Source organism: Apus apus, chromosome 7 (genome assembly GCF_020740795.1).
Source record: "Apus apus isolate bApuApu2 chromosome 7, bApuApu2.pri.cur, whole genome shotgun sequence".
Taxonomy (NCBI): domain Eukaryota; kingdom Metazoa; phylum Chordata; class Aves; order Apodiformes; family Apodidae; genus Apus; species Apus apus.
The window spans coordinates 6,484,399-6,507,422 of record NC_067288.1 but is presented as its reverse complement, the minus strand read 5'-3'; the positions used below and the strand labels follow the sequence as shown (position 1 = coordinate 6,507,422).

The 23,024-nt window shown below is 49.9% G+C and overlaps 2 protein-coding genes across 4 annotated transcripts in view; both read left to right on the top strand.

Annotated features, from left to right (window-relative positions):
- Positions 1-17,752, top strand: part of NOTCH2 (notch receptor 2) — an 85,155-nt gene extending 67,403 nt beyond the window's left edge. Inside the window, exons 22-33 of one of the 3 annotated variants that reach the window (XM_051625258.1) lie at positions 555-800; positions 2,769-2,881; positions 3,430-3,959; positions 4,717-5,064; positions 5,295-5,437; positions 6,280-6,490; positions 7,098-7,194; positions 7,671-7,839; positions 11,712-12,013; positions 12,389-12,536; positions 13,036-13,133; positions 14,034-17,752. In XM_051625258.1, the coding sequence (XP_051481218.1) occupies positions 555-800; positions 2,769-2,881; positions 3,430-3,959; positions 4,717-5,064; positions 5,295-5,437; positions 6,280-6,490; positions 7,098-7,194; positions 7,671-7,839; positions 11,712-12,013; positions 12,389-12,536; positions 13,036-13,133; positions 14,034-15,377 (3,749 nt within the window). In that variant the 3' untranslated portion in view covers positions 15,378-17,752. Of the gene's footprint in view, positions 1-554; positions 801-2,768; positions 2,882-3,429; positions 3,960-4,716; positions 5,065-5,294; positions 5,438-6,279; positions 6,491-7,097; positions 7,195-7,670; positions 7,840-11,711; positions 12,014-12,098; positions 12,166-12,388; positions 12,537-13,035; positions 13,134-14,033 lie in introns of those variants that run through there. The other 2 variants (XM_051625259.1, XM_051625260.1) reach the window with 2 other exon arrangements.
- Positions 17,753-20,506: 2,754 nt separating this feature from the next.
- Positions 20,507-22,281, top strand: REG4 (regenerating family member 4). The gene is made up of 6 exons (XM_051625274.1): positions 20,507-20,584; positions 21,272-21,358; positions 21,478-21,575; positions 21,657-21,794; positions 21,864-21,969; positions 22,156-22,281. Exons 2-6 carry the CDS (start codon positions 21,295-21,297, stop codon positions 22,236-22,238), a joined length of 489 nt encoding a protein of 162 aa, XP_051481234.1. The 5' UTR covers positions 20,507-20,584; positions 21,272-21,294; the 3' UTR covers positions 22,239-22,281.
- The last annotated feature ends 743 nt before the right edge of the window (positions 22,282-23,024 follow it).

Sequence of the window (23,024 nt, the reverse complement as noted above, 5' to 3'; positions counted from 1 at the left end):
AAACTGCCAGTGTTGAGGGTTTACTGAAGGTCCCCATAAGTCCAGCTGCAGGAATGGCACCTGGGCTGGGAACCTGTGTTCTGTCACAGTTGCTTTTCTGTTGGTTTGTTGTTGCTTGTTTCAATGCTGTTGCTACATCTGCCCTTTGCTGAGTTTTGGGGTTACCATCAAGTTGAATGAATGGTGGGAAGCCTTGCAAGGACAGCACAGGCCTCTCTGGCTGTGTTCAGTCACGGGGATAAACTACGTGCATTTTTGTTTTGTTTTGATTGGGTTTTGTGTCTTTAATTATGCCCTTAAATTAAATCAAGCATGAAAGCTGCTGAGTACCAGTATGACCTACCATTGAGAACTGCCTGGATCTAAACCACATGTTCCCTAGGTCTGATCCCAGGCTGGCTGAGTGCACAGGGTATGGATTGCATTAAGCTGGGGTCTTTTAACTGTTTATATTTGAGACTGTGTGGGAAGTAGTCCTAAAACTCGATGAGCACTGTAGGGAACGAGGCCGTGGCACAGTATCCTCAAATTGTTACTTTTTCCTGTCCTGACAGGCCGTTTCTGTGAGGAGAACGTGGATGACTGTGTTTCAGACTCAGGAGTGCCCCGCTGCTTTAATGGAGGGCAGTGCATTGACCAGATCGGGGGGTACAGCTGTGTGTGCCTCCCAGGCTTTGCGGGCGAGCGATGCGAGGGAGACATCAACGAGTGCCTCTCTAATCCTTGTAACCCCCGTGGAAGTCTGGACTGTGTTCAGCTGATCAATGATTACACATGCATCTGTCGTAGTGCTTTTACTGGTGAGTAGTCACAAACATGCTTCCAGTTTCAGAGTGATAGCTTGAAAAATGGTCATTCCCTTTCTGGCAGTCATGTTATCTATTCCCTTTACAATATCTGATTGTTTCCCTACACAGTCTCAAGTTTTTAAAACAGTCTTTCTTTTAAACCTTCTAAGAAATTTGGCTTCCAGAGTTGTCTCAGACAGAGGAATCTCCTGAGACACTTGGTTGCCAGTCTTTTTTTCTGTGGTACTTTTCTCTCCTTCATGATTTCACATTTTTAATATTGGAAGCGTAGCTGTTCACTTGTCAGTTTTTCCTTTTGCAAAGCAGCCTGTGAATTTTTCTATAAATCGGTATCATGGTATCCATAATTAGCTCTTGGCCTCCTGCCTCTGGCTTCCTTTCCTCCTTACATTGGTGATGTGGTCAGGATGGAATACTCTGTGCACAGACAGGCTGTACATTCCGAGCTTAGTGATGTGATCCTTCCACAATCCAACTTTGAATTACAACTTTGCAAGAATTTCACAATGCACAAACCTAAGACTCACTCTCTCTAGATCTCTTCTTTGTTAGTCTTGCTGCTATTTTGCTTTCTGCCTCCCACTGGGTGTAAGTTTGGGCTAATAGTCTCCAGATGTCTTAACTTTCAGCTTTCCAGTTTCCATGTCAGTTTAACTTCTGTATTCAGTTTTCCTCTGTTAAAATCTTCCACTTACCCTGCTTACCAGTGACCTCTGCATGCAAAGTAGTTTTTACTGTTTGTTTTTTTCTTTAAATTTTAAGATGCTGTGATTTTCCTCTAAATTTGTGCTTCAGATGCAAAGAAATCACAAGGACACACCTTGGAAGAATTCATGTGATAGCTTGTGAATGCATTAGCTAAACTGACACAAGAAGCCCTTAAAAGAGCACGTATGAGGGAAGCAGAGCCAGGCTAGCTAGTGGAACACTGGTGCAGGTCATCAGACAGATTTATATTTAAGCCTGCCTGTTAAGCTTGCTTTTATGAATTATGCCTCATGTTGCTTCTGTCTTTCACGGAAGGGTTGCTGGAACTTGTGGCTTGGGGAGTGCAGACCTGTGGCATCTTAGGAGGAGCAGGGAGGGCTGTTTTTTCTCAGACATGAAATCTGTCTGGAAATGTTGGGCACAGAGGGGGAGCATGCTTCTTCCTCTTGCTGTTTGCCTTCTGTGCATTCCACATTGACCCTTCTGCCTGGGAGGGGAGGGGGTGGCTTTGCTGTGGTTTGTGACTGATAGGATGCCAGGACTCCATGGGCTGTCCTGCCCTGTCTGCTCCTGTCTGCAGACAGTCAGTCAATCTTGGCTGCACATGCGTGGAGGCTTCTGTTAATGTTTTCCTAGGGGGTCCAAGTCATGCTTAGGTCATCCTCATCTTTAAAGTATAGTGTCAGAGTTGGAGTCTGGGAGCTGCTGCAAATGCTAGTCAATGCAGTAAGACCTCTCTGTCTCACTGATCAGCCTGAGGGGAGCTTGCCTGCATGTCTTATTCTCTCATGTTACGTCTGAGTGTTCATTCATGGTTAGAGTATGATTTGCCTTTGGACTCACTGAGCATCTCCCCCAAAAAATTAAAGAAGCCTTAGAAACCCCCCAAATTGGTGTGGTACAGCACCTTCAGCCTTTGTGCCTGGTTGGATTGAGGGTGACAGCAACAAATTCTGTCTCTGTGCTGGGTTGCACACATTCTTGAGGAAGCAGACAAGGTCTTCAAATACACCTTGTGGCTGCTGGGCTTGTGCCTTCCTCTGCCACTACTTGGGCAGCTACTTAGTGGGTGAGTTTTATCAGAAGATACATTCCCTATGTGTTCTGAGAGGAAGGTCTCACTGGAGTGTTTGGCTCATTGGCTCTTCATTGAGCTGTTCCTTGAATTACTTTGCGTTGTGATGGCTTTTTTCGTGGGTGCACACACACACGTTTCTTTTGCTCACTTCTCCCCATGTGTCTCCACCTCAGGTCGTCACTGTGAGAGTGTGATAGACGTGTGTCCCCGGAAGCCCTGTCAGAACGGAGGCACCTGTGCTGTTGCCAGCAACATGCCTGATGGGTTCATCTGCCAGTGTCCTCCGGTAAGCACCACAGCCTGAAACTGGGCTGCCTGCCTCAGCTGCAGAGTTCTCTGGCTACAGCCTCATTAGTTTCCCTGGGCCACTGTAGATTAAGGTTATCTTTTCTGTGCCACTTGTGAAGCTGTTCCTTCAGACACTCTTTATCTGCATCCTTTAGTTTATCTAATGAGCTGGGGAACTCGGGGCTTCCAGGTGCCCTAGGAGAGTGATGCTGCCTGTTGTTACCCCAAACAGTTTTGCTGTTGAGGCAGGAGAGCTGGCTTTTCTGTCTTAAACATAAGATGAAATTTCAAGAATTTTTTTGCTGCCCTGTGTTCTCTGTGCTTACTGCAAGATTTGTTCATGGCTCCTTTAGGTCCATTTAAAAATGTGATGGAGCCTTGTAAGTTCCTCATTTATCCCTAAGACTAGATCCAGAAAATGATAGTTCCTGCAATGAGACTAGAGGAATTAAGAGGAAGAAAGGGTTTGTGTGTGACACCTTGCCCTTGGAGTGTTGAAGAATAAGTTTATGAGCCTGGTTGTTTTTGCTGTTGTTTCCCCTGTAGGGTTATTCTGGAGCAAAATGTGAGTTCAGCAGCCACAGTACTTGTGGACACGTGAAGTGCAAGAAGGGAGAGCAGTGCATCCAGACATCATCTGGTCCACGGTGCTATTGTCCCAGGCTGTCTGCAGGAGAGGAATGCCAAACACACACGGGCTGTGCCAGTGCCCCCTGCCAGAATGGTGGAAGCTGCCACCCTCATTCTCAGCCTCCTTACTATTACTGTCAGTGCCCTGTTCACACCCAAGGCAGCCAGTGTGAACAGCCCGTAACTTTCAGCCCAGAGCCCCGAGGGTGTTTGGATTCCCAGTGTGCGGAAAAAGCAAGAGATGGCTATTGTGATGAGGACTGTAACACTCATGCCTGCCAATGGGATGGAGGCGACTGCTCCCTGACAATGGAAGACCCTTGGGCCAACTGCTCCTCTTTGTTGCGCTGCTGGACGCTTTTCAATGGACAGTGTGACAAGTTCTGCAACACACCCGAGTGCCTCTTTGATAACTTTGAATGTCAGCAAAACAGCAGAACGTGCAAGTAAGGCTTGATCCTGGGAATTGTTTCTCTGTGTCTCTAATGTATCTCCTGCTAGTGCTTCCAGTAGCTGGTACGCTTCGTGCCTGCTCTTTTGTGTTCCTGGTCTTTTTCTTGCTGAAAGTTTGATATCAAGGAGTTTCTTCTGCTTTGTGTGCTTTTCATCTGTTTTTGGAAAGAAGTTCTGGAATTTGTATGCTATGACCTGAGCTGATTGCCTGAGCAATGGTAATGTGTTAACCTGCTTGACGGAGGTGTCCTGCTCTCTGTGGAAGTGTTAATAGGAGGCATTGCACCTTGTGCTAGATTTTAACAGTACTGCTTCCTACCCCAAGTTTCACTCCATATCTGCAATACCTGTGTCTTTATCTTCGCTGTATTTGCTGCCTCTGAATATGTTTTCCAGCTTGTTCCCTTGTGGTGGTACTTCTGCTTCAGTCATTTGTGATAAAGGCTACAGCTTTGCTGTGATGATGCTCCCTTGGTGAGGCAGGAGCTTTATCTTAGCAAACAGAATAAGCAGTTCACTTCCACTGATACTAGAATTGAACCACGTGTCCTTGTGATGTTCTGTGCTTCCTACTTCCACCCTGCCAGATTGCAAGCATATCCTGAGGATGAGCTGCTGCTTCTTATACCCTGCATACTAGTGTCATTTTACCTCAGATGACTATGGAGAGGCCTTGGCCCCTACACTGCAGGTATACTGTGCACCGTGCGGGTGTCCTGTATGCTGCCTGTAACCCTTTCACTGTTCCAGGTATGACAAGTATTGTGCAGATCACTACGCTGATGGCCGCTGTGACCAGGGCTGTAACAGTGAGGAGTGTGGCTGGGACGGCCTGGATTGTGCTGGTGACAAAGCTGAGAAGCTGGCAGAAGGGACCCTGATCATCGTCGTCTTGATGCCCCCTGATGAGTTGCTGGGTGATGTTCGCAGCTTCCTGCGCACTTTGGGAACTCTCCTGCACACCAATCTGAGAATCAAGCTGGACTCCCAGGGCAACCCCATGGTGTTCCCATACTACGGGGAGAAGTCGGCAGCACGGAGTCGGCGGTCGCTTGTGGTTGTTCGCAAGCACAGAGAACTAGAGCAAGAGGTCATTGGGTGAGTGGGTGCCAGTGTGTTCCTCTGGTCTTGTTATGCTGGTAGCTCTGGAGCATTCTGGACCTTCTGGGGCTGTAGTCTGCTCTTTTGATGGGGAAATGTAAAGCTATTCTAACTGCCAGATTCAGTGCCAGGGTGGAAAGATTAACTTAAAAGGCCACAATTTAACCTAGTGCTTTGACAAGGGTTTCTGTTGCTGACTTCTGTGCTCTTTTACTGTGTTTCTGCAGCACCAAGGTGTTCCTGGAGATTGACAACCGTCAATGTGCGGAGGATTCAGAGCAGTGCTTTCACAACACAGAAGCTGCTGCAGCTCTCTTAGCTGCTCAGGCCATCAAGGGCATGTTGCCCTATCCTTTTGTGTCTGTCCAGAGTAAGTGATTGCGGAGGGAAAATTGCTTGTGGAGGAAGGTAGTCAGCAAACTTGGACTTGCGAGATTCATGCTTAGGTTATTAATCGTCATCATAATATGTCTCACTATTCAGTGTGGTTTCTGAGAGCTAATTTCTTTATCCCCAACTATAGAAATATGTATGTGCAATATGCTTATTCTGTCTGGGGGACATCTGCTTGGTAAGGCAGGGCATTTAAGTATGGAGCCCAGTCATTTTAATCCCTATAGGAACAGTAATCTCTCATGTGCTGCAGCAGTGTGCCACACACTGCAGTCATCTTGTCTGCACTAAAATCTATACATGTGCTCTAAGCCCTGAATTCCATTAAAAAGTGCCATTCAAGAGGGTTGGGGGCATTCCTCAGTCTACCAGATGTTTTCTCCTCTGACAATATATAATCCCTTCCATTTCTGCTTCTCTCTCCCTCAACCTTAGGCTTGGCTGCAACCTCTTGTTAGGTCAGCAGTATCACTATTCCTGGTTGGTGATGCTCAGACCTTTATGTAGATCAGCGCTCTCTAGGCTGATTCTGGGTGGTTGTCTTCAGCCAGCAAGACTCGTGAGGAAAGTGCAAGCTGTTCAGCAGTTAGATACTCTAAAAAAGTAGTTTGAGAAGCAAGATCAAGGGGAGCCAGAAGACAGGATATATTCTTACCACAGTTAAAGCAGAGCCTAAACTTCCTCACGCCTTTGCTCTAAGTGCACCCACTATATAGAGGCCATACCCTCTCTGTGAGGAAGACCCCAAGTGAGAAAAGTGTGCAGGTTGAAGGCAATTGTCTCCACTTTCTTAATCTCACTGTTGACTGGAACTTTCAGGTGAGCCCTTGTTACCACCGAAGACCCAGCTGCTTTACCTACTTGCTGTGGCAGCTTTGATCATCCTCTTAATCCTTCTCTTGGGTGTGATGATGGCAAAGCGTAAGCGCAAACATGGTTCTCTGTGGCTCCCAGAGGGATTTATCCTGCGCAGAGATCCCAGTAATCACAAGCGCAGAGAGCCGGTTGGGGAAGATGCTGTTGGACTCAAGTAAGTTTGCATTTGGGCCACTGACAGTGTGTGTATCAGGGAGGTGGAGGATGTTGAGAATGTGGTGTATTAATCTTTCATTAAAGGCACGTAACTCCATGGAGAAAGCTGCCTTTTAGGCTAAAACTTCTTAGGCTAATTCTCAAAATTTTAATACATCTGTTTTGGACAGAAGAAGTTTAATCTATAAAATGCTGGTAGGGAATATAATCTCCTGGTTGTGTTTGGTTTTCTGACCCCCTGTTAAGTTCAGCAGTTGGGTATTGTTTGCATAGTTTTGTCCTGGGTTAGGTATGACATTTTCGGTTGGTAGGTGACGAGGAACTTTTAAATGTTCGATGCATTAAAGACATGACTCAGAAATGACTCAAAAGTTTCAAAAGAAGAGTCCTATTTACGCAGTTTTGGCTCTTCACTGAGTTAAGTTTCCAGTTCTAAACACATTTTATGCCACTCTTGGCTGACCAAGGTTTTTAATTTCTTGGTCCCTCTGTTTGCAAGCTACCACACTTGGAAGCATCCCATCCTTAGTCTCTGTAGGCTAGTATAAGAAGCAGTAGTAGCACATGGTCAGCCTGCAAAGTGATGTGTTCTCCTTGTTTGTTAGAAATCTGTCAGTCCAGATACCAGAGTGTAACCTGGCAGATTCTGGACCAACTGAACACTGGGCAGGTGATGGTGGACCTCAGCCAAAGAGAGCCAAGGTAAGGAGCTCAAAGATTTGAATGTCACATGCTTATCACTGAAACTGCTAGTGAGGAAAACAGCTGCATTCACTTCTAAAGCGTGCCCCTTGTTCAAAACCTCCCTTTGCTTAGGGTGCTGTAATATGTAACTAATGCTGTCTGAGGAGCAAATTTTTAGGTTAGCACTGCCACCACATGCCAGTAGAGAAACCAGATAACTTCTGTTCCAGTGTCCCTTCCCTACCCAGGCCCTGCTGCATCAAAGGGAGGAGAAGGTTAACAGTAGTGTAGTGTCTTGCAGTTCAGGCCTGGTAACATGTGGTGGGAGTGTGAAAGTTGGAAGGCTGAGCAGAGAGGTAAATGGAGACTGTTACTAGCTTAGAACAAAAAACACAAACAAAAACCCCAAGAAAACTAAGATGACCCCAAGAACTTTCAGTGTCTTTGGCTGCTTGATGAGTGTTTTGAAGCACCTGCTTCTTTCCTGTGCTCAGGCTGAGGATCAAGCCTTGCTCCCGGAAGGTGATGAGCAGATAGATCAGCGCCAGTGGACACAGCAGCACTTGGAGGCAGCAGATGTCTGTGGGAGCACATCACTGGCCCTTACACCACCTCAAGCAGATCAAGAAGTGGATGTTCTGGATGTCAACGTCAGAGGGCCAGGTCAGTGGGGATGATTCCTGTGTTCTGAGCCGAGAAGGCTGGCCAAGAACTTAATCCTGGTCAGAGGAGCTACAAGCATGGCTCTTGCTCATATGAAGAGAAATTCTGATTATGTGGCTGCAATTGCTTTTTATTGGATTTTGTGGGAATGTTTCCAGGCAATTTAATGATTTCTGGACTCATTCTCTCCGTTCCCCTTTATTGTTTATTTCTGCTCCTTGACCCGTTAGCTATTCTAAGTGCAAAGCAGAAGGAAGGCAGGATTTCTGTGTAATGACTGTGAGAACATAAACCATCACTTTCTGCCAAATTTAGGTTTTTCTTTATTTCCCCTATTGAAGCTTCTAGTTGTGTGGCAGGCTACAAGCTTTCCAAGTGCAGACAGTAATGCTCTTAAGTCATCAGACTGCTTATTTTCATGTCCAACAATAGTGGTGAGATAATACTGACCTGTGAGCTGCTCTCCTGCCATCCAGATGCAACTGTGAAGCTTTTGCAGCAAACTGCTCTAAGCTGTTGTACTCCATGGCATCAGAAGCAAGCAGCTGAGTTACTGTCAAGGGGATAAATTGTTTAAAAAGTCTGAGAAGTGTCAGAGTAATGGGTTAGTAAAGGGGGGTAGTAGGATTCCTCAGAGTTAATGTAGCTATTCATCTGCCCTGGCCAGCTTCCTCTTCCTTTGCAGGCAGAGGGAAGAAATAGGCATTTCTGAGAGTTCATCTGTGTTTCAAGCAGAAGTCTCTTGAAAGACCAGATGGCTCACTCTCCAGAAATGCCTCACTGCCCCTGATTACAAAGGGTGTTGTTGAGGCTGACTGTCTTGGCTGCAGGTGCCTGGGCTGGAGCCATCTGAAGCTGGGTGAGTTAGATCCCGGCCACAGGTCCAGGTGGCTGGTAGAACAATAGAGATCTTTCTAGAGAGAGGAGAGGCAAGTTGAAATGCCTTAGTGTACCAGGTGTTCCCTCTGTTAATCCAGCACCTTCTGTGGTCTCTTGAGTTTGAGGGCATCCAAGAGGTACATTCTCCTACTGCCTAGAGATTTTGCCAGTGGGTTCTCTACATCCCAGCTTTCAGTATATTTTCCGTGTAAGGGTCCTTCACTTCTACCTAGCTGTTGAACTTCTGGCTTTACCATCTCACTCCCAAGTTTTACATTTACTCAGGAGCTGTCATCTTGAAACTCAGGAAGCAGAAGAGGTTTTACAAAATGCTGCGGTCACCTTTGTCTGCCCATTCTGTTCTTTGTGTCCCCCAGAGTGATGAAGACATTCTTTTCACTGCAGTTCTTGTGAGCATGTAACCAGGGTAATGCAATTATAGGCATAACTGGTAAAACTACCTATAATTAAAACTGATTAACTGTCCCTATTATATGCCCCTCTTTTTCAGTTACTAAAACTTCAGTGGTTCAGACTGGAATTTTCCATGCTGTGTGTCTGCCTCCAGCTGGATCCTTTTGGGTTCTTTTCCAGCTATTTCAGAGAACAAGCTGGAAGGAGGAGAAAAGACATTGTGTCCACAGCTTTTTTTTCTAGTAGTCCATCAAGCACTTAATTGTGACGGTTGAGCTGGATGTGCTTTTTGCTAGTCTCATAAAACTACTCGTGTGTGGCCAACTTAAAAGTTCTGAAAAGAGCTGTACATGCCTGAGAGACTTTTTGGAGGGCAGCAGCTAATTTTTCCAAGGATTTAATGCATTATTATAGTTGTGCCCTTATAGAGCATATAGGCGTGATCCAGGGAGGACTACTGCTGTGACTGAGCGAGCAAGACCTTTCCTGCAAGTGGTTTTCCCAGGGCTGTGGTGCTGGAGAAAAGGAAAGGCTCTTTCTGTGCTAATTGTGTCAGGGCAGTACGGAGGAGACCACAGCCTGACTTGCATACTGAGAAGTTCCTCTGGGACAAGGAGGCAGAGCCAGCAGTGGGAGGGAGAAAGACAAAAGGAGGTATAGGCAAAGAGGTCTATAGACAGGACTGGATCTTGGAACTGAACCCGGGACCATACGTCAACGCTTCGCTGCCGTCCAACCACAAAATCGTGAGAAAAGAGCTCGGCGAAGCCTGTATGTCCTGTGCTTGGGAGCCACTAGGAGGAGCAGGAATGCTGCTGCTGCCCGCCTGCCTGGGAAGCAGGCCTGGTGGCGGCTGCCGGTGCTTCACACCGAACCCTGTGGCAGAACGACAGATTTCTAGAAAGTTTTGGAACTGCCCTAAAGCAGACAGTCAGGAAAACTAGGTGATCAGAAGTTGCGAAACGGGGGCAGGGCAGCAGAGCTCTGTGTATTCCCTCCAATAAGAGATCATCGCCTTTTTTGTCTGCACAGAATCCTAATTCTGCCATAGGACTTTCTGCAGGGCTCACCCCCTTCATCCAGTGCAGATGGTGCACTGTAGATTTAGATTTAAGCTGTGCAGGCAGGGAAGATGTTGTCTGTCAGGTCCCTTAAGTTCCCCTGCCTGTCCATGGAATGTTTTGAATTTCTCTAGCGAGTCACACTGGAGAAGCAAAACTTGTTTTCCTTCACAGGGCTCCAGTGGGGCACTTGGCATGGAGTGGTTCACTCCTGCTGCCATCATAGTCCCTCTTACTTCCTAGGTGCCTCTAATGTGTGTGGAGTAAAGCAGTAAAATCAGTAAACAAGCATTAGCACCTACAGTTGAAGTCCTTGATTTTAGGTAGCGAATGTCTTGTTCAGAGTCTGCTGAAACTGAAGCACTTGGCATTTGATGGGCTGCTAAAAATATGTGGAGATGTTTTAAATACTTATTATACTGCTTCAAGGGAGTTTTAACAAGAGTGAAAAATCAGCAGCATGAGCTAGTCTTCCTGGACCACCCTCTCTGATCAGCAGAGAAAGAGGGAGATTTATCCAAGGGAGCCAAGTTAAATTAGAATTCTGGAGGTGCCTTTCTCCTTCCAGTGGCAATGTAAGGATCCTGGTTGGATGAATGTGAATTTAGCCTTAGTCAATGTCCCATCAATGTGAGCCCATCACTGGACACTGGTGAAGAGACACGAGCCGAGTATCTTCTAAAGCACTGAAACTGTGTGAGATTTGCAGCAGTTTGTCTGTGGGCAGTCTGTGCTGTGACGGGGGGGTGCCTGGGGAACCAGGTGCTGTGCCTGTTTAGCATGCTGCTGGCACACCAGTGAATAATACTGGGGTAGATCTTGTTTCATCATCCCTTCCTACATGATATGCCGCTGTGAAGGTACCGAGCATGCTTGGTCAGTTTGTTTAGGGCTCTGGTCATGGGCATTATTAAAAGCAAGGTGAGTTTGCTCAGGCAGTCATCCTGGCGCATTTCTCGGCTTTGAGTGCTTGGCTGTCACAGCTTCAGGGTCTTTCTCATTAAGACTTTGGTGTGTGATCAATATGAAGGTTTTTGTCTGCATTTCCCTTCAGGTTAATATCAGCAGCATGGCACCAATCATCAGTGGCTGGTTGTCCAATAATTTTTCTCTGTCAATTGTTTCTTTTCCCCTGGTATGTCATTAGAATATGCATGTGAACAGTTATACTTAGTAATCTGAAGTCTTTGATTTTGATAGCCCTTGTGTTTCTCTAGGAATTTAACTAGGCTTTACATTTTGAGGAAGTTTTTGCTTTTGCAACACGTTTAAACTTGTTTTAGAATGATCTTATTTATTTGATAATGTTTATGTTCTGTTGGGGTTGCAGTAGGTTATACATTCTTATTTGGAAAAAAAACAACTTGCTAACTCTGGGCTCTAAGATAAGAGAACAGGTCTGGGGTAAAGTGACTGGAGGGATTGTAGCTGAAGGTGCTCAAGGGGAGAGGACTGTGAGAGAGTTCTCTTCTCTGCTGTCACTGTCAGGTTACCATGAAATCATCTCTTCTGTTGCAGATGGATGTACTCCGCTTATGTTGGCGTCTCTGCGCTTGGGCAGCTCCGATATCAGCGAGGATGATGAGGATGCAGAAGATTCCTCAGCAAATATAATAACAGATTTGATCTATCAAGGTGCCAACCTGCAGGCCCAAACAGACCGCACGGGGGAGATGGCACTGCACTTAGCAGCCCGTTACTCAAGAGCAGATGCTGCCAAACGTCTGCTGGATGCTGGTGCAGATGCTAATGCACGGGACAACATGGGACGGACTCCTCTGCACGCAGCTGTGGCTGCTGATGCCCAGGGTGTCTTCCAGGTACAGCAATCAAAGAATCCCTTTTAGACTAGCTGTGCTCTGTAATCATATGAACCTACCCGAGCTCCACTCTATTCACTCACAGCCTTGCTTTCGTGCCTTCCACAGTGTGATGGCCAGGTGAAACTGTATTTTACATCCAGTTTCCTCAGGTATTCATAGCTTGAAGAACTCAGCATGCGTGAATTGTCTGGCATGTACTTACTTGGTGTGTTTGCCTGTCACTTACCATCAGGATCCTAGCATTTCAGTGCTGAGACTGCTTTTTCATTATGAAGTTTCTCTTGAGTTTCTGCCAAGTCCTCGGGTTTGGTCTGCAGTGGTATTGAAAAAAAAATAAATAATTATAAAAATCTGTCTTCACCTGTTGTCCAGATCCTGATTCGTAACAGAGTGACCGACTTGGACGCTCGGATGAATGATGGAACGACCCCCTTAATTCTGGCTGCTCGTCTGGCTGTGGAAGGAATGGTGGCTGAGCTAATTAATTGCCAAGCAGATGTGAACGCCGTAGATGACCATGGTAATGTGAACATGGTGTACTGGGCTGGGCAAATATGCAAGCAAGGTGGTGCAAGCAAGGAGGGGTGGGTTTCTGCTCTCCTGGAACGTGGGCTGCTCATAAATTCTGTGGCTGAATCAGATACTAGGCTTGCCTGCAGAAGTCCCTCCCAACAGTAACACACTGCAGGCTGCTGCACAGGGGCTTGGTTACAGTCCTGGAAAAGAAGCAGCAGAAATACGGGGTTGTACATGCAGGAATTTTCTGGACTGCAGACAAGACTCTATGGGTAGGTTATTTAAAAAATAAAAATTAAAAAATCCCAGAGCAAGTGCTGAAAGTTCCATTGTGTTTCAGTAACACAGGGGTATGTGACAGTACAGTGATTTCCAAAGTGAAAACATTACTTTAGGACATGCTCAACTGCAGTTGTTTTCTTCCTTCAGAGTACTCTGTCCATCTTGGTGCTTTAGCAAATAGCTCCTTGATTTGTTACTGAAGTTGTTGTGTTTCCCTGCAGGCAAATCTGCTCTTCACTGGGCTGCTGCTGTCAACAACGTGGAAGCAACATTAGTGCTGCTGAAAAATGGAGCCAACAGAGACATGCAGGATAACAAGGTACAGTTTGGGTGTGCTCCACATGGCTGTGCTTCCTGACTCAAAGCAGCTCCCTGCTGTTGGTAATGAGCTAAGTTGAGATTTTGTGAACTGGGTGCAGATCTTCTAAACCTAGACCATGACTGCAACTCTTTCCAAGTGCTGGATATCCTGAAAGATTTCTTACATGGAAGAGCAGTTCTCTTCCTTGTTCAGCCAAGTTGTGGGCATCAGTGCTGTCCTGCTTCTCTTGAAGAAAAGGAATACAATACACAATCAATGCTGTGTGAGGGCACCAGGTTGAAGTGCTGCTGGTGTCAAGCAGCTGGATTCTGATTAGCAGAGAGCCACATGTGGCAGCACAGCAGCAGTCACATCTTGTCACGTTTCCAGGGATCTCAATGAAGGATAGATACGGGGGCAAAGCCCTTCTGAGAGAGACAGTCTGCTCTGTGCAGACCTCCTGTAGCTTCACTGTTAGTTCCTGCTCTCTTAGTCCTCGATTTCTTTCTACTGCCTAGGGTTTCTTTTTTGGATTAGTATATACTGCTCAGTGGATTTTAAAGCTACCAAGAAGCTGCAGCTCTTTATGGGGCTGTTTTAGTCCTTTGTACTTTTCCATCACAGGGGACAATGGCAGAAAGGCACCAGGTGCTTTCGCAGTTCCTACCAGGACCCATGGCATAATAGTGGTTTGGCCTGCGTGCTGCACTGTTGTGTATGAAATCATCTCGTGTAATCAGCCTTTTTCCATGGGCACCTCTTAGGATAGGTTGTTCCTGGGGACAGTTAATGTTGGCACTGCATTAAACAGTACTTCCAGGTGTTGCTGCACCATTAGGGGAGTATTAGCTGTAGGTCAGTCCCTCCCACAAACACACACAGTGAAGCCACTAAAATATTTATTCTCTGTGTTTTCAGGAAGAGACTCCACTCTTCCTTGCTGCTCGGGAAGGCAGTTTCGAAGCAGCAAAAATCTTGCTGGACCATTTTGCCAATCGAGACATCACGGACCACATGGACCGTCTGCCCCGAGATGTGGCCCAGGACCGGATGCACCACGACATAGTGCAGCTCCTCAACGAGTACAACGTGGCACACAGCCCCGCTGGGCACCCCGGTGCCATGCTGAACTCTGCCCTCTCCCCGGTCATCTGCGGCCCAAATCGGTCCTTCCTCAATCTGAAGCACGCTTCGTTAAGCAAGAAGTCACGAAAGCCCAATGCCAAAGGCATCATGCCCACAAACCTCACCAAAGATGCCAAGCGGAGAAGGAAGAAATCCCTCAGCGAGAGCAAGGGGCAGTTTTCGGAGAGCTCAGTGACCCTGTCACCAGTCGATTCCCTGGAATCACCCCATGCTTTTGCCTCCGAACCAACATCGTCTCCTGTGATGCCATCGCCAGGGGTGTTACACTCATCGCCCAGCTCACTGCTGGCTGCTCCATCTGTGCAGGCTGCACACACCATGTCCTTCTCCAACCTCCATGAGATGCAGCCCTTAGGACGTGGATCCAGCACCGTGCTCCCATCCGTCAGCCAGCTGCTGTCCCAGCACAGAACCACCCCTCCTAACAGCGGGCTCGCCAGGCTCCGGCCAGCCAACGTTTCCACCGAGTGGATGAACCGGATGGAGGTGAACGAGTCCCAGTACAACGAGATGTTTGGCATGGTGCCGCAGGTGATGCATTCACACCCCAGTGTTTCTCAGCAGGGTGGTTTGGTTCAAGCAGATACAAAGCACATGGGAGTGTCCAGGGAGTCTCTGCCCCCTATCATGACTTTCCAGCTGGTTCCCAAGGGTGGCATAAACCAGCAAGCACTGCCACAGCAGGCCCAGTCAAACTGCGCCCAGAACATGGCTGGTCCTCTTAGCTCCATGTACCAGATACCAGATTTAGCTCCGCTGCCCAGTGCCTCGTTCTCCATGGCTACTATCCCTCAGCAGGACGGGCAGGTGGCTCAGACGGTGCTCCCGACCTACCACCAGTTCCAGAGCTCGATGGGCAAGTACCCCACGCCGCCGTCGCAGCACAGCTGCTACTCCTCGGCCACAGAACGGACTCCTAGCCACAACCGGCACTTACAAGGGGAGCACCCATACCTGACACCATCACCCGAATCTCCAGACCAGTGGTCGAGCTCCTCCCCACACTCTGCCTCTGACTGGTCTGATGTGGCAACCAGTCCCAGTAACAACCAGCGTGGGCCAGCGGCTGCCCACATGACAGATCAGCAGCGGAACAACATGCAGGTGTACGCCTGAAGGCTGGCCAAGATGAAGCCCGATTAAAGCGGACTCCAGAACTCATGAAGGTCTTCCAGGATGGAAATGAAGAACCATTGTAGTATCCAAGAGTCTTAATGAGCCCAGGCTGTTCTTGGAGGGACTGAGGTCGCTATAGGCTTGTATGCTTTTATGCTTAAACAGAGAACTGTAGAAGCTGGTGATGGAGAAGACCAGCTGGGTCACTGCTAACCAACTGCCGTGCACCTTGGGTGTGATTGCTGTCTGCACTGGATTCTCCAGTCTGCTGTTAAATATGTTCCACCATTTCCCTGGGGAGACAGCTCTCCAGCTTAATGCATCTCACGGTCATTTCTCCAGAAATTTAGCCAAAACCAGCTTTGTATCCTTATTTTATTACTTCTTTTGTTACCCATATATCCTCTCTCTGAAGCACCTTCTGCTAGTTCTCCTCAAGTTCAAGTTGCCTTGTCTTGACACAGCTCAGAGCTGCACCCACCTTCCTACACCCCTCCTCCTTATGGCTGCCCAAGCTCAGCAAGGGAGCTGGAATTCCCCAACACCTGCAGGTCAAGTGACACCTTCTGTCATGCAGCTTCACCCTTTCCTCTTCAAGAGCCTTTGTCTTGTACAGACCCACTAACACTTCTTAGCCTTCTCACTGCCTGCCCCCCAGGTATTATGGGATTGTATATACATATAGTCTTCTCTTAGTTTTTTGTTTTGTTTTCCCCGCCTCCCGAAAACGCTGGTGTGACCTGGTCTTCCCCTCACAGTGGCCTGTAGGTGCATCTCTCCCATGTTGTATGTCTTCCCTGAGACACGCCTGCCCATTCTGACACACTACCCTCCCCATGCCCCTGTCCTGCCAGGCGTGTCCATGACTGCCTTCACAGGCTCCCACGCCAGAAGAGATGCCCCACAACTGATACAGGCCTTTTGGGAAACTCTTGGCATGAGCACGAGTGTTTAAAAATCTGGTAACTCAAGCTCCCAGCGTTCTTGCACAGTACACATTCCCTCCATCCAGGGGTGGCTGTGCGTCCTGTCCTCCAGATACCATATGCTTCCTCTTTATGGTGTTATCAAGAAGTGTTGAGGACATTGTTACATGTTTGCAGTGTCTGTCCTTCTGCGTCAGGAATGGCATCCAGCCCTTTGAACAGTGTCTCTTTTGCTCCAGCTCTGGGGCAAGGCTGCCTTGTGTTCCCCTGCCAACAGGGAGGCTGCAGCACTGACTCCTGAGCAGGCTTCCAGCAGCAGCAGTGTGCCTGAACCCGGGAGCTGGGCTTAATCAGCAGACCAGACAGCTCAGAAGACGTTTGCTAATGCTGTTTGGGTGACAGGTTTGGGGCTGTCCTCTGCTCTTGGCTTCAGCCTGCTTGGAGACTTCCCAACTGAGGTGCCCCACGTGCTGTGGCACAGTAGTGCCACTTGTACTGCAGCTCCCCCAATATTTTTGGAGTTGTGGAAGCCAGCTGTCGCTGACCTTAGACAAACAGCCGCTCTTTCTGCTTGTCCATGAGAGTGACCCTTCCCTGAAGAGCTCTCAACCAGTCAGCAGCCGAAATGAACGTTTCTGGGATGGTTTGCTCCTACCTCTTCGGGGGAACCCTGCAGACACACATTCCAAAGAGATCGGGGCTGTCGGCTGCTGCCAAAGGACATTCAGCATCCTACCGTGTACAGTATTTTCTCCAATGTTTCTTTCCATTCTAATCAAGAGTAAAAAAAAACGTTTTCTTTTGATTCAACTCAATGGTACATGAAGGCGCAGGGCCTCAGGAGAAGCTGGTTCCCGGGGCCATCATTTTGGGCTGAAGTTTTTAATTCTGAAGTTAACTGCTTTTCACGACGCACATGGCGTTCCCTGGCATGCTCCCCGCAGTGTGTCCTGTGAAGTTTAGCTGCAACTGACTCAGGTCTCCAGGCAGGAGCTTGTGAGCTCCAGGAGGTCTGTCCAGGTACATGTTTCACTGCAAATAATGAAGTGTTGCTACATCAATGCTAAAGAAACAAAGGGCTTTTCCTCATTAGCCCGAAATAACCAAGTGCCTTTTTATATATGTGGTTACCTTTTACAAGAATAAGTGAGTGCTTTCTATGTGAAATGAAACCAGTTTCATGCCTGGTGTGTCAATACGATGGCCCTCTGCCTTTCTTTTGTTGTTTTTTGTTTTTTTTTTTAACTACTTGTAAAGATAATATCTCCTTAAGGTGGTATTTTATCTCATAAGTTGTAGAGTAACCATTCACACAGCAGCATTTTCCTATATTAATAATGGAAAATATTTGCTTATTTTTACATTTTTTATAAAAGTCTTTTATGAAAAATAGTTGCTGCAAAAATGTATAAGCAATTTTTATCCCCAGAATAAAGAGTATGTGCCCGACGTCTGTGTGCTGCTGTTTTCATTTGTCTTCCCAGCTGTCATGGCACAGCCACTGGATTGCAAAGACAAGGATCATAAATGAATCATCAGTGTTCAGACCCCTGGCAAGGCAGGGCTTGTTGGAACCTCCGGGTTCCAAGTCGGGAGAGGGCTTTGGGGATCAAGGGATGCTCTGTGCTGTAGCTCAGCAGTTCACAAACTCCACTGCCTGGATCCATCCAGGGGGGTTGTGCCTGGGAGCTGAAAGCAGCCGAGCTTGGGTGTTTAGTAGGAGGGTTCTGGGTCTCAGCTGAGGAGGGGGCAATAAAACCAGCAGCCAAGCAGCTGGGCATGCTGGAAGGGGTGGGCAGGGACTGAGATGGGGACTTTCTGAAGTGCTTTGTATAGGAGCTCTGGCTTGCCTGGGAGCTGGAGAAGGGCTGGGGCTTTTGTGTGGCTTTTAGAAAGGTTGTGGGCATGCATGGGTCAGGCAGTGATTACTGGGTGCATGGATTCACTTGTCCTTTCAGGTCCTGCTTGCTTCCCTGGGCTGTTCCTGCAGCAGGGAGGAGGACCCTTGTCCCCGGAGCTGAAACTGCATCCCTGGCTTTGGCTTGGCAGCTGGTGCCTGAAGATGTGTGATTCTCCAGCCTCTGCAGTGGGGAGTTGCAGCTCCTCTGTGCCATTTTCAGACTTGAAAGTTTGACTTGAACAACTAGAAAACAAACTGGCAATGGCTGCGTTCCTGTGTTCTGAGCAGGGAGGTGCCACTGAAGCCGTGGGCTGCACCAGCACTCACCTGGCTGGTTTCCAGATGGATGAAGCTGGTAGCTGAATTATGATGCCTCACAGGAGTAAAGCTGCTGGGGGCATTTTAAGGGTTTAATATTCAAACAGTGCAGCTCCTTTATCTTCTAGCAGAGCCAGCTTGGCAGGTACAAACCTCTGGGAGGCTTTCATCCATGTTCTCCCACAGGTTGCACGTCTGTGCCGAGTTTAATGAGCTCTACTGTGTCTCTGGCACAGCTGCACTGAGTTTGCTGGTGCTTGGGCTGAGACTTGAAGCTTCTTCCCCTGCCTGGGATGACAAGGGGCTTGTGAAAACTTGTTGTGTTGCATGCAAATTTTAGGTTATTAGCTGGAGTATCCCTTTTGTAACCAAGGAGTAATGGAGTAGTATCGGGCTCCTTGGGTAACATTTTCATGGTCTTTTGTAAAACAGAGTGGAGTCCTGTCTCCTGAGGAGGGGGTGCTGTGTTTGAAGAGTTTCCCCTGTAGTCAGAGTGGCCAGTCTCCTCTGTAAGATTCTTTCCAGATAAGTTATAGCAGGCAGCAGCTGTGTTTGGATAAAAGAAGGCTTTACCCTTTGATCCCGGAGGGTGCCCAGCAAGATGGCTGAGCCCTGAGAGGTCTTAGGGAGCAGCAGCAGCTGTATCCTGGCTGTGTGGGTGAAGGGGACAGGTCTGATCCTCCTCCCTGCCCAGGGCAAAAGCCAGACCTGCCTCTGCACGTTGGCAGGGAGCTGCTCCCTATGGGTGTAGCAGCACTTACTGTGCATTTTGGCAAATGCAGCCACAAAGGAGCTGTGGGATGAGATCTCTGGGGGCTGGAGGACATGGCTCCAGTCTGACAGCCAGATCTAACAGCTTCAGCCAGCCCTCTGTGTTGAGACATGAGGGGCTTGGGTCTAGGGCTGGATCCTCTGCGAGTAGCTGCCTTCTGGGTGGCTCCCAGTGGCCTCTTCCAAGGGTCTTCAAGAGTGTTCTGGGGGAAGGACAGCTGGGCACTGGCCATAGCTGGAAGCAGCAGGGTTGCTGGGCAGGAGCTGGCAGCTTTGCAGGAGGCCATGGGACAGGCAGCAGGAAGAGCTTTCAAAACCGCTTTGGTATGTTAGGAGCAAATAAATCCATGCTGCAGCACAGTGTGGTCATAACAGTAGGGTAGAGGAGTTTCAGCCACCTTCTACCTGTGCAAGAGGACAGGTGTGAGGAGTGATGACCATGATGAAGAAGGCATTACCCAACCATGCCAAAGGGGCTCTGGCTGCTGGGGTGGGGGACAACCTCCCCTCTACAGCTCCAGAGCTCTATGCCAGCAACAGCCTGCCTGGACCACGGATTCAGGTTCTCCACGAGGTGGGGTCTGTGGGGGGCTGCTGCTGCAGGATCCCCCCTTCCTTCTGCAGGCAAGTGAGCTGATGAAGCCCTGCATCTCAGCTGGGCATGGGGCCAGGCCCCCCCACCTCTATCTGCTGCCCTCGGCTGCAGGCTGTTCCCATTACCCCTGCATCCTGCTGACAAACATCCCCAGGCAGTTCAAACAAGGGCGGTGTGTGGGTGACGCATGTGGGAGTGGGGCAGGGCAGGGGGCCCCCATTGGCTGCCACCCCTCAGCTGGGGCCTTAGGCAATGCCAGCGGGTGGTACCCACGGCCTGGCTGCTCACCCCAGGGATGCTCCAGCTGGAATTGGGGCAGCCACCCCTGGGGCTCATGCCCACCAGTCCCTGGGGCAGCCAGGGCTGTGCCAATGGGCATCCCTGCCAGGCTGCTTTCTGCTGCGAGGTTCTCTCTATTTGTGTTATTAATTAACACTAATTGCAGAGGGTTTATTGACCAACTAGGAGAGGTTCTTCCTGTCTCCTCTGGAAGAATGTTTAACATAGAATGGAGATCTGGGCAGCTTTCCAGCGAAGTGGGGGGGAGTATAGAGGGGAGCCAGCAGAAGGATTTTTATGGTGGGAATCACCTGAGCTGGGCAAACAGTGATGTTGGTGAGCACTGAGCTATAAAGGGGCAGCTCCTCTCCTGGCAACCCACAAGAAGCCGTTATTCCTCCTGATCGCCAGACAGCAGGTGAGGAAGGGGACCCTCACAGGGCAGCTGCAGCTTCTGGGTGCTCCAAGGTGGCTCATGGGCAAGCAGGAGCTAGTTGCAGCCCTGGCAGCTCCCAGGGGAGCTGCGTGCTGCTCTAGCTGGGTTGGGCAGGCTGCAACGATGTGATTTGCAGCCCCGTGTTGGCTTTTGTTGCTGCTTCTTTGAGGAGAAGATGAGCTGAGTCTCCAGAACAGCCCCAGTGCCCAGGGATTAACCTGGATAAAGAGGAACTTGTGCTGATGCGGCCAGTTTGCCTCCCTGACTTGGGTCTGGCAAGCCCCGGGGGTGAAAATGATGCTGTGCACGTTGTCCCTTTGGCTGGCCCAGCTCTGCCTGTGCCGTGGCTGTTGCCTGATGCCAGGGCTGAGGTCCCCCAGATGGAGTATCTTGGCTCAAACACCTCCTGCTGAGGCTAGGACTGGTGGGGCCAGGACATGCAGCAAGGGCTAGGGACTCTGGGCTGTCCCTGGAGGATGGGGTGCAGGCACAGGGCAGTGACCTATGCCAGGGAGGGGAGAGGAAGGCACAGACCCCAGGGATGTCGTCTCCTCCAGCTGCCTGAAGGGGGTTGGATTCACTCCATAGCAGGCGCGTTTGTACCTTACGTGGGCAGCCAGCATCCCCTGTCCCCAAGGGGACCTGGTGTGACCCCTTGAGCTCTTGCAGGTAACACGTCCAGAGTGAGGAGGATGGTGGCAGCAGCCAAACTTGCCCTCCTGCTGCTGGGCTGCGCGGGGCTCCTGTGGCCGGCCGGTGAGTTCCAAGATTCGAGGGGCAGCCGCTTTCTCAGGGGGACCAGGAGGGAGCCACGTGTCCCTCCAGCTGGTGACACTCGCTGCCCCACATCCCTCCCTACGACTGTCTCTCCTCAGGTGCCCAGTACATAGACTACTGCCCCAAGGGCTGGTCCTACTACAAACTCAGCTGCTTGAAGTACTTCTCTCATCCCCAGACCTGGGACGAGGCTGAGGTAAGCCCTCTGGGGTACACACGTTGCTGGGGACCCCCGAGTGCCCCAGAAGTGCCCCAGCACTGACAGCTCTCCCCACAGAGGCAGTGCCAGGCCAGCCACCCAGGTGCCCACCTGGCTTGGGTGCAGGACCCCCATGAGGCAGTCACCCTGCGCAAGCTCATCTCCTACTACCAGCGAGTGCAGCCTGTCTGGATTGGTCTCCGTTATGGGCTCCAGGTGAGGTGGGGGACTGTGAGGGGACGGGTGGCAGCGGGGCTGTGCCTCTGACTCCTTCTGCCTGCACAGAGCCGGACCTGGCAGTGGCCGTCTGGGGACAAGTACAATGCCAGCAGTGGGCTGGCTGGGAATGGTGCCCATGGGGGGACCTGCGGCATGCTGACCCACCACAGCGGTGAGTGCCTGGACTCTGCGTCCACTTCTCCTGCTTGGTCTTGGCTGGAATTCCATCCCCCATCCCACCGCCCCTCCCTCCTCCTCCTCTAGGGCCGATGTGCCCCCCGGGTGACTGCAGCAGGCAGAGCTGGTGCCTCTGTCCTCTCTGTGGCCCCCGCTGACCCGTGGCCCATCTCTCCCTCAGCCTTCACCGTGTGGTTCAGCGCCAACTGCGCCCAGAAGCATCACTATGTCTGCAAGTTCACCCCTACACTGAGCACAGCCTGAGGGGGACCCCAAGGAGGACAGCACACCGATCATGGTCCTTCCTTGCCACCTCTTCTCTTCTCTCCTCAACTCCTAAAAATATATCTATAAAAAACAAGCATGCATGTGCTGTGTGAGCTTGGTACTGGTGCAAAGCCCTGGTACAGGCCACCCGTGGGTGTCCAGGCAAGGGAGCAGCAGGTGCTGTGGCAGCTTCCTGGCTGCTGGGGGCTCCGGTGCTGCCGCTGCCCGCGGAGCCATGTGCGGGGAGTTCCCAGGGCCAGCGTTTCTCATGTTTGCTCGTCCCCAACCCTCTGGTGCTAAATGAGAGAGGTGGGGGAGTAGAATATCCCTGGAGTGAAGGTGGGGGGGAAAGGAGTGTCCCCAGGGTGCAGGCAGGGAGGAGACCTGGGGCACAGATGGGTGAGGTGGGGATGGGAACTGTCATTGGTGTGCAGGCATGGAGATGTGTGACCCCCTCACCCAGGTGCAAATGGCTTCAAAGGGGCCCCGGGGCTGCGATGCTGCCCCATGGCCGTGTTGACAACAGCACTGGGACCAAAGGTTCCCTCCTTGTGTCACCGCAGTGTTGCCACAGGCATCACGTGGCTGTTTGCTCTGCTGTTTTGAAGATGGCTTTGCCCCTACCCAGCTCGTGGGGTTTTGCCCTCCCCCCGGAGCTGCGGCATGTGACAGAGGCGGACCACGTCCTGGGGGCACGGACGGTGCCAGCACCAAACCCCGGCCCGCCTTCTCCTCCCTCCCCGGGAGGGCGAGGGCGCTCGGGACGACCACGCAGCCCCTCGC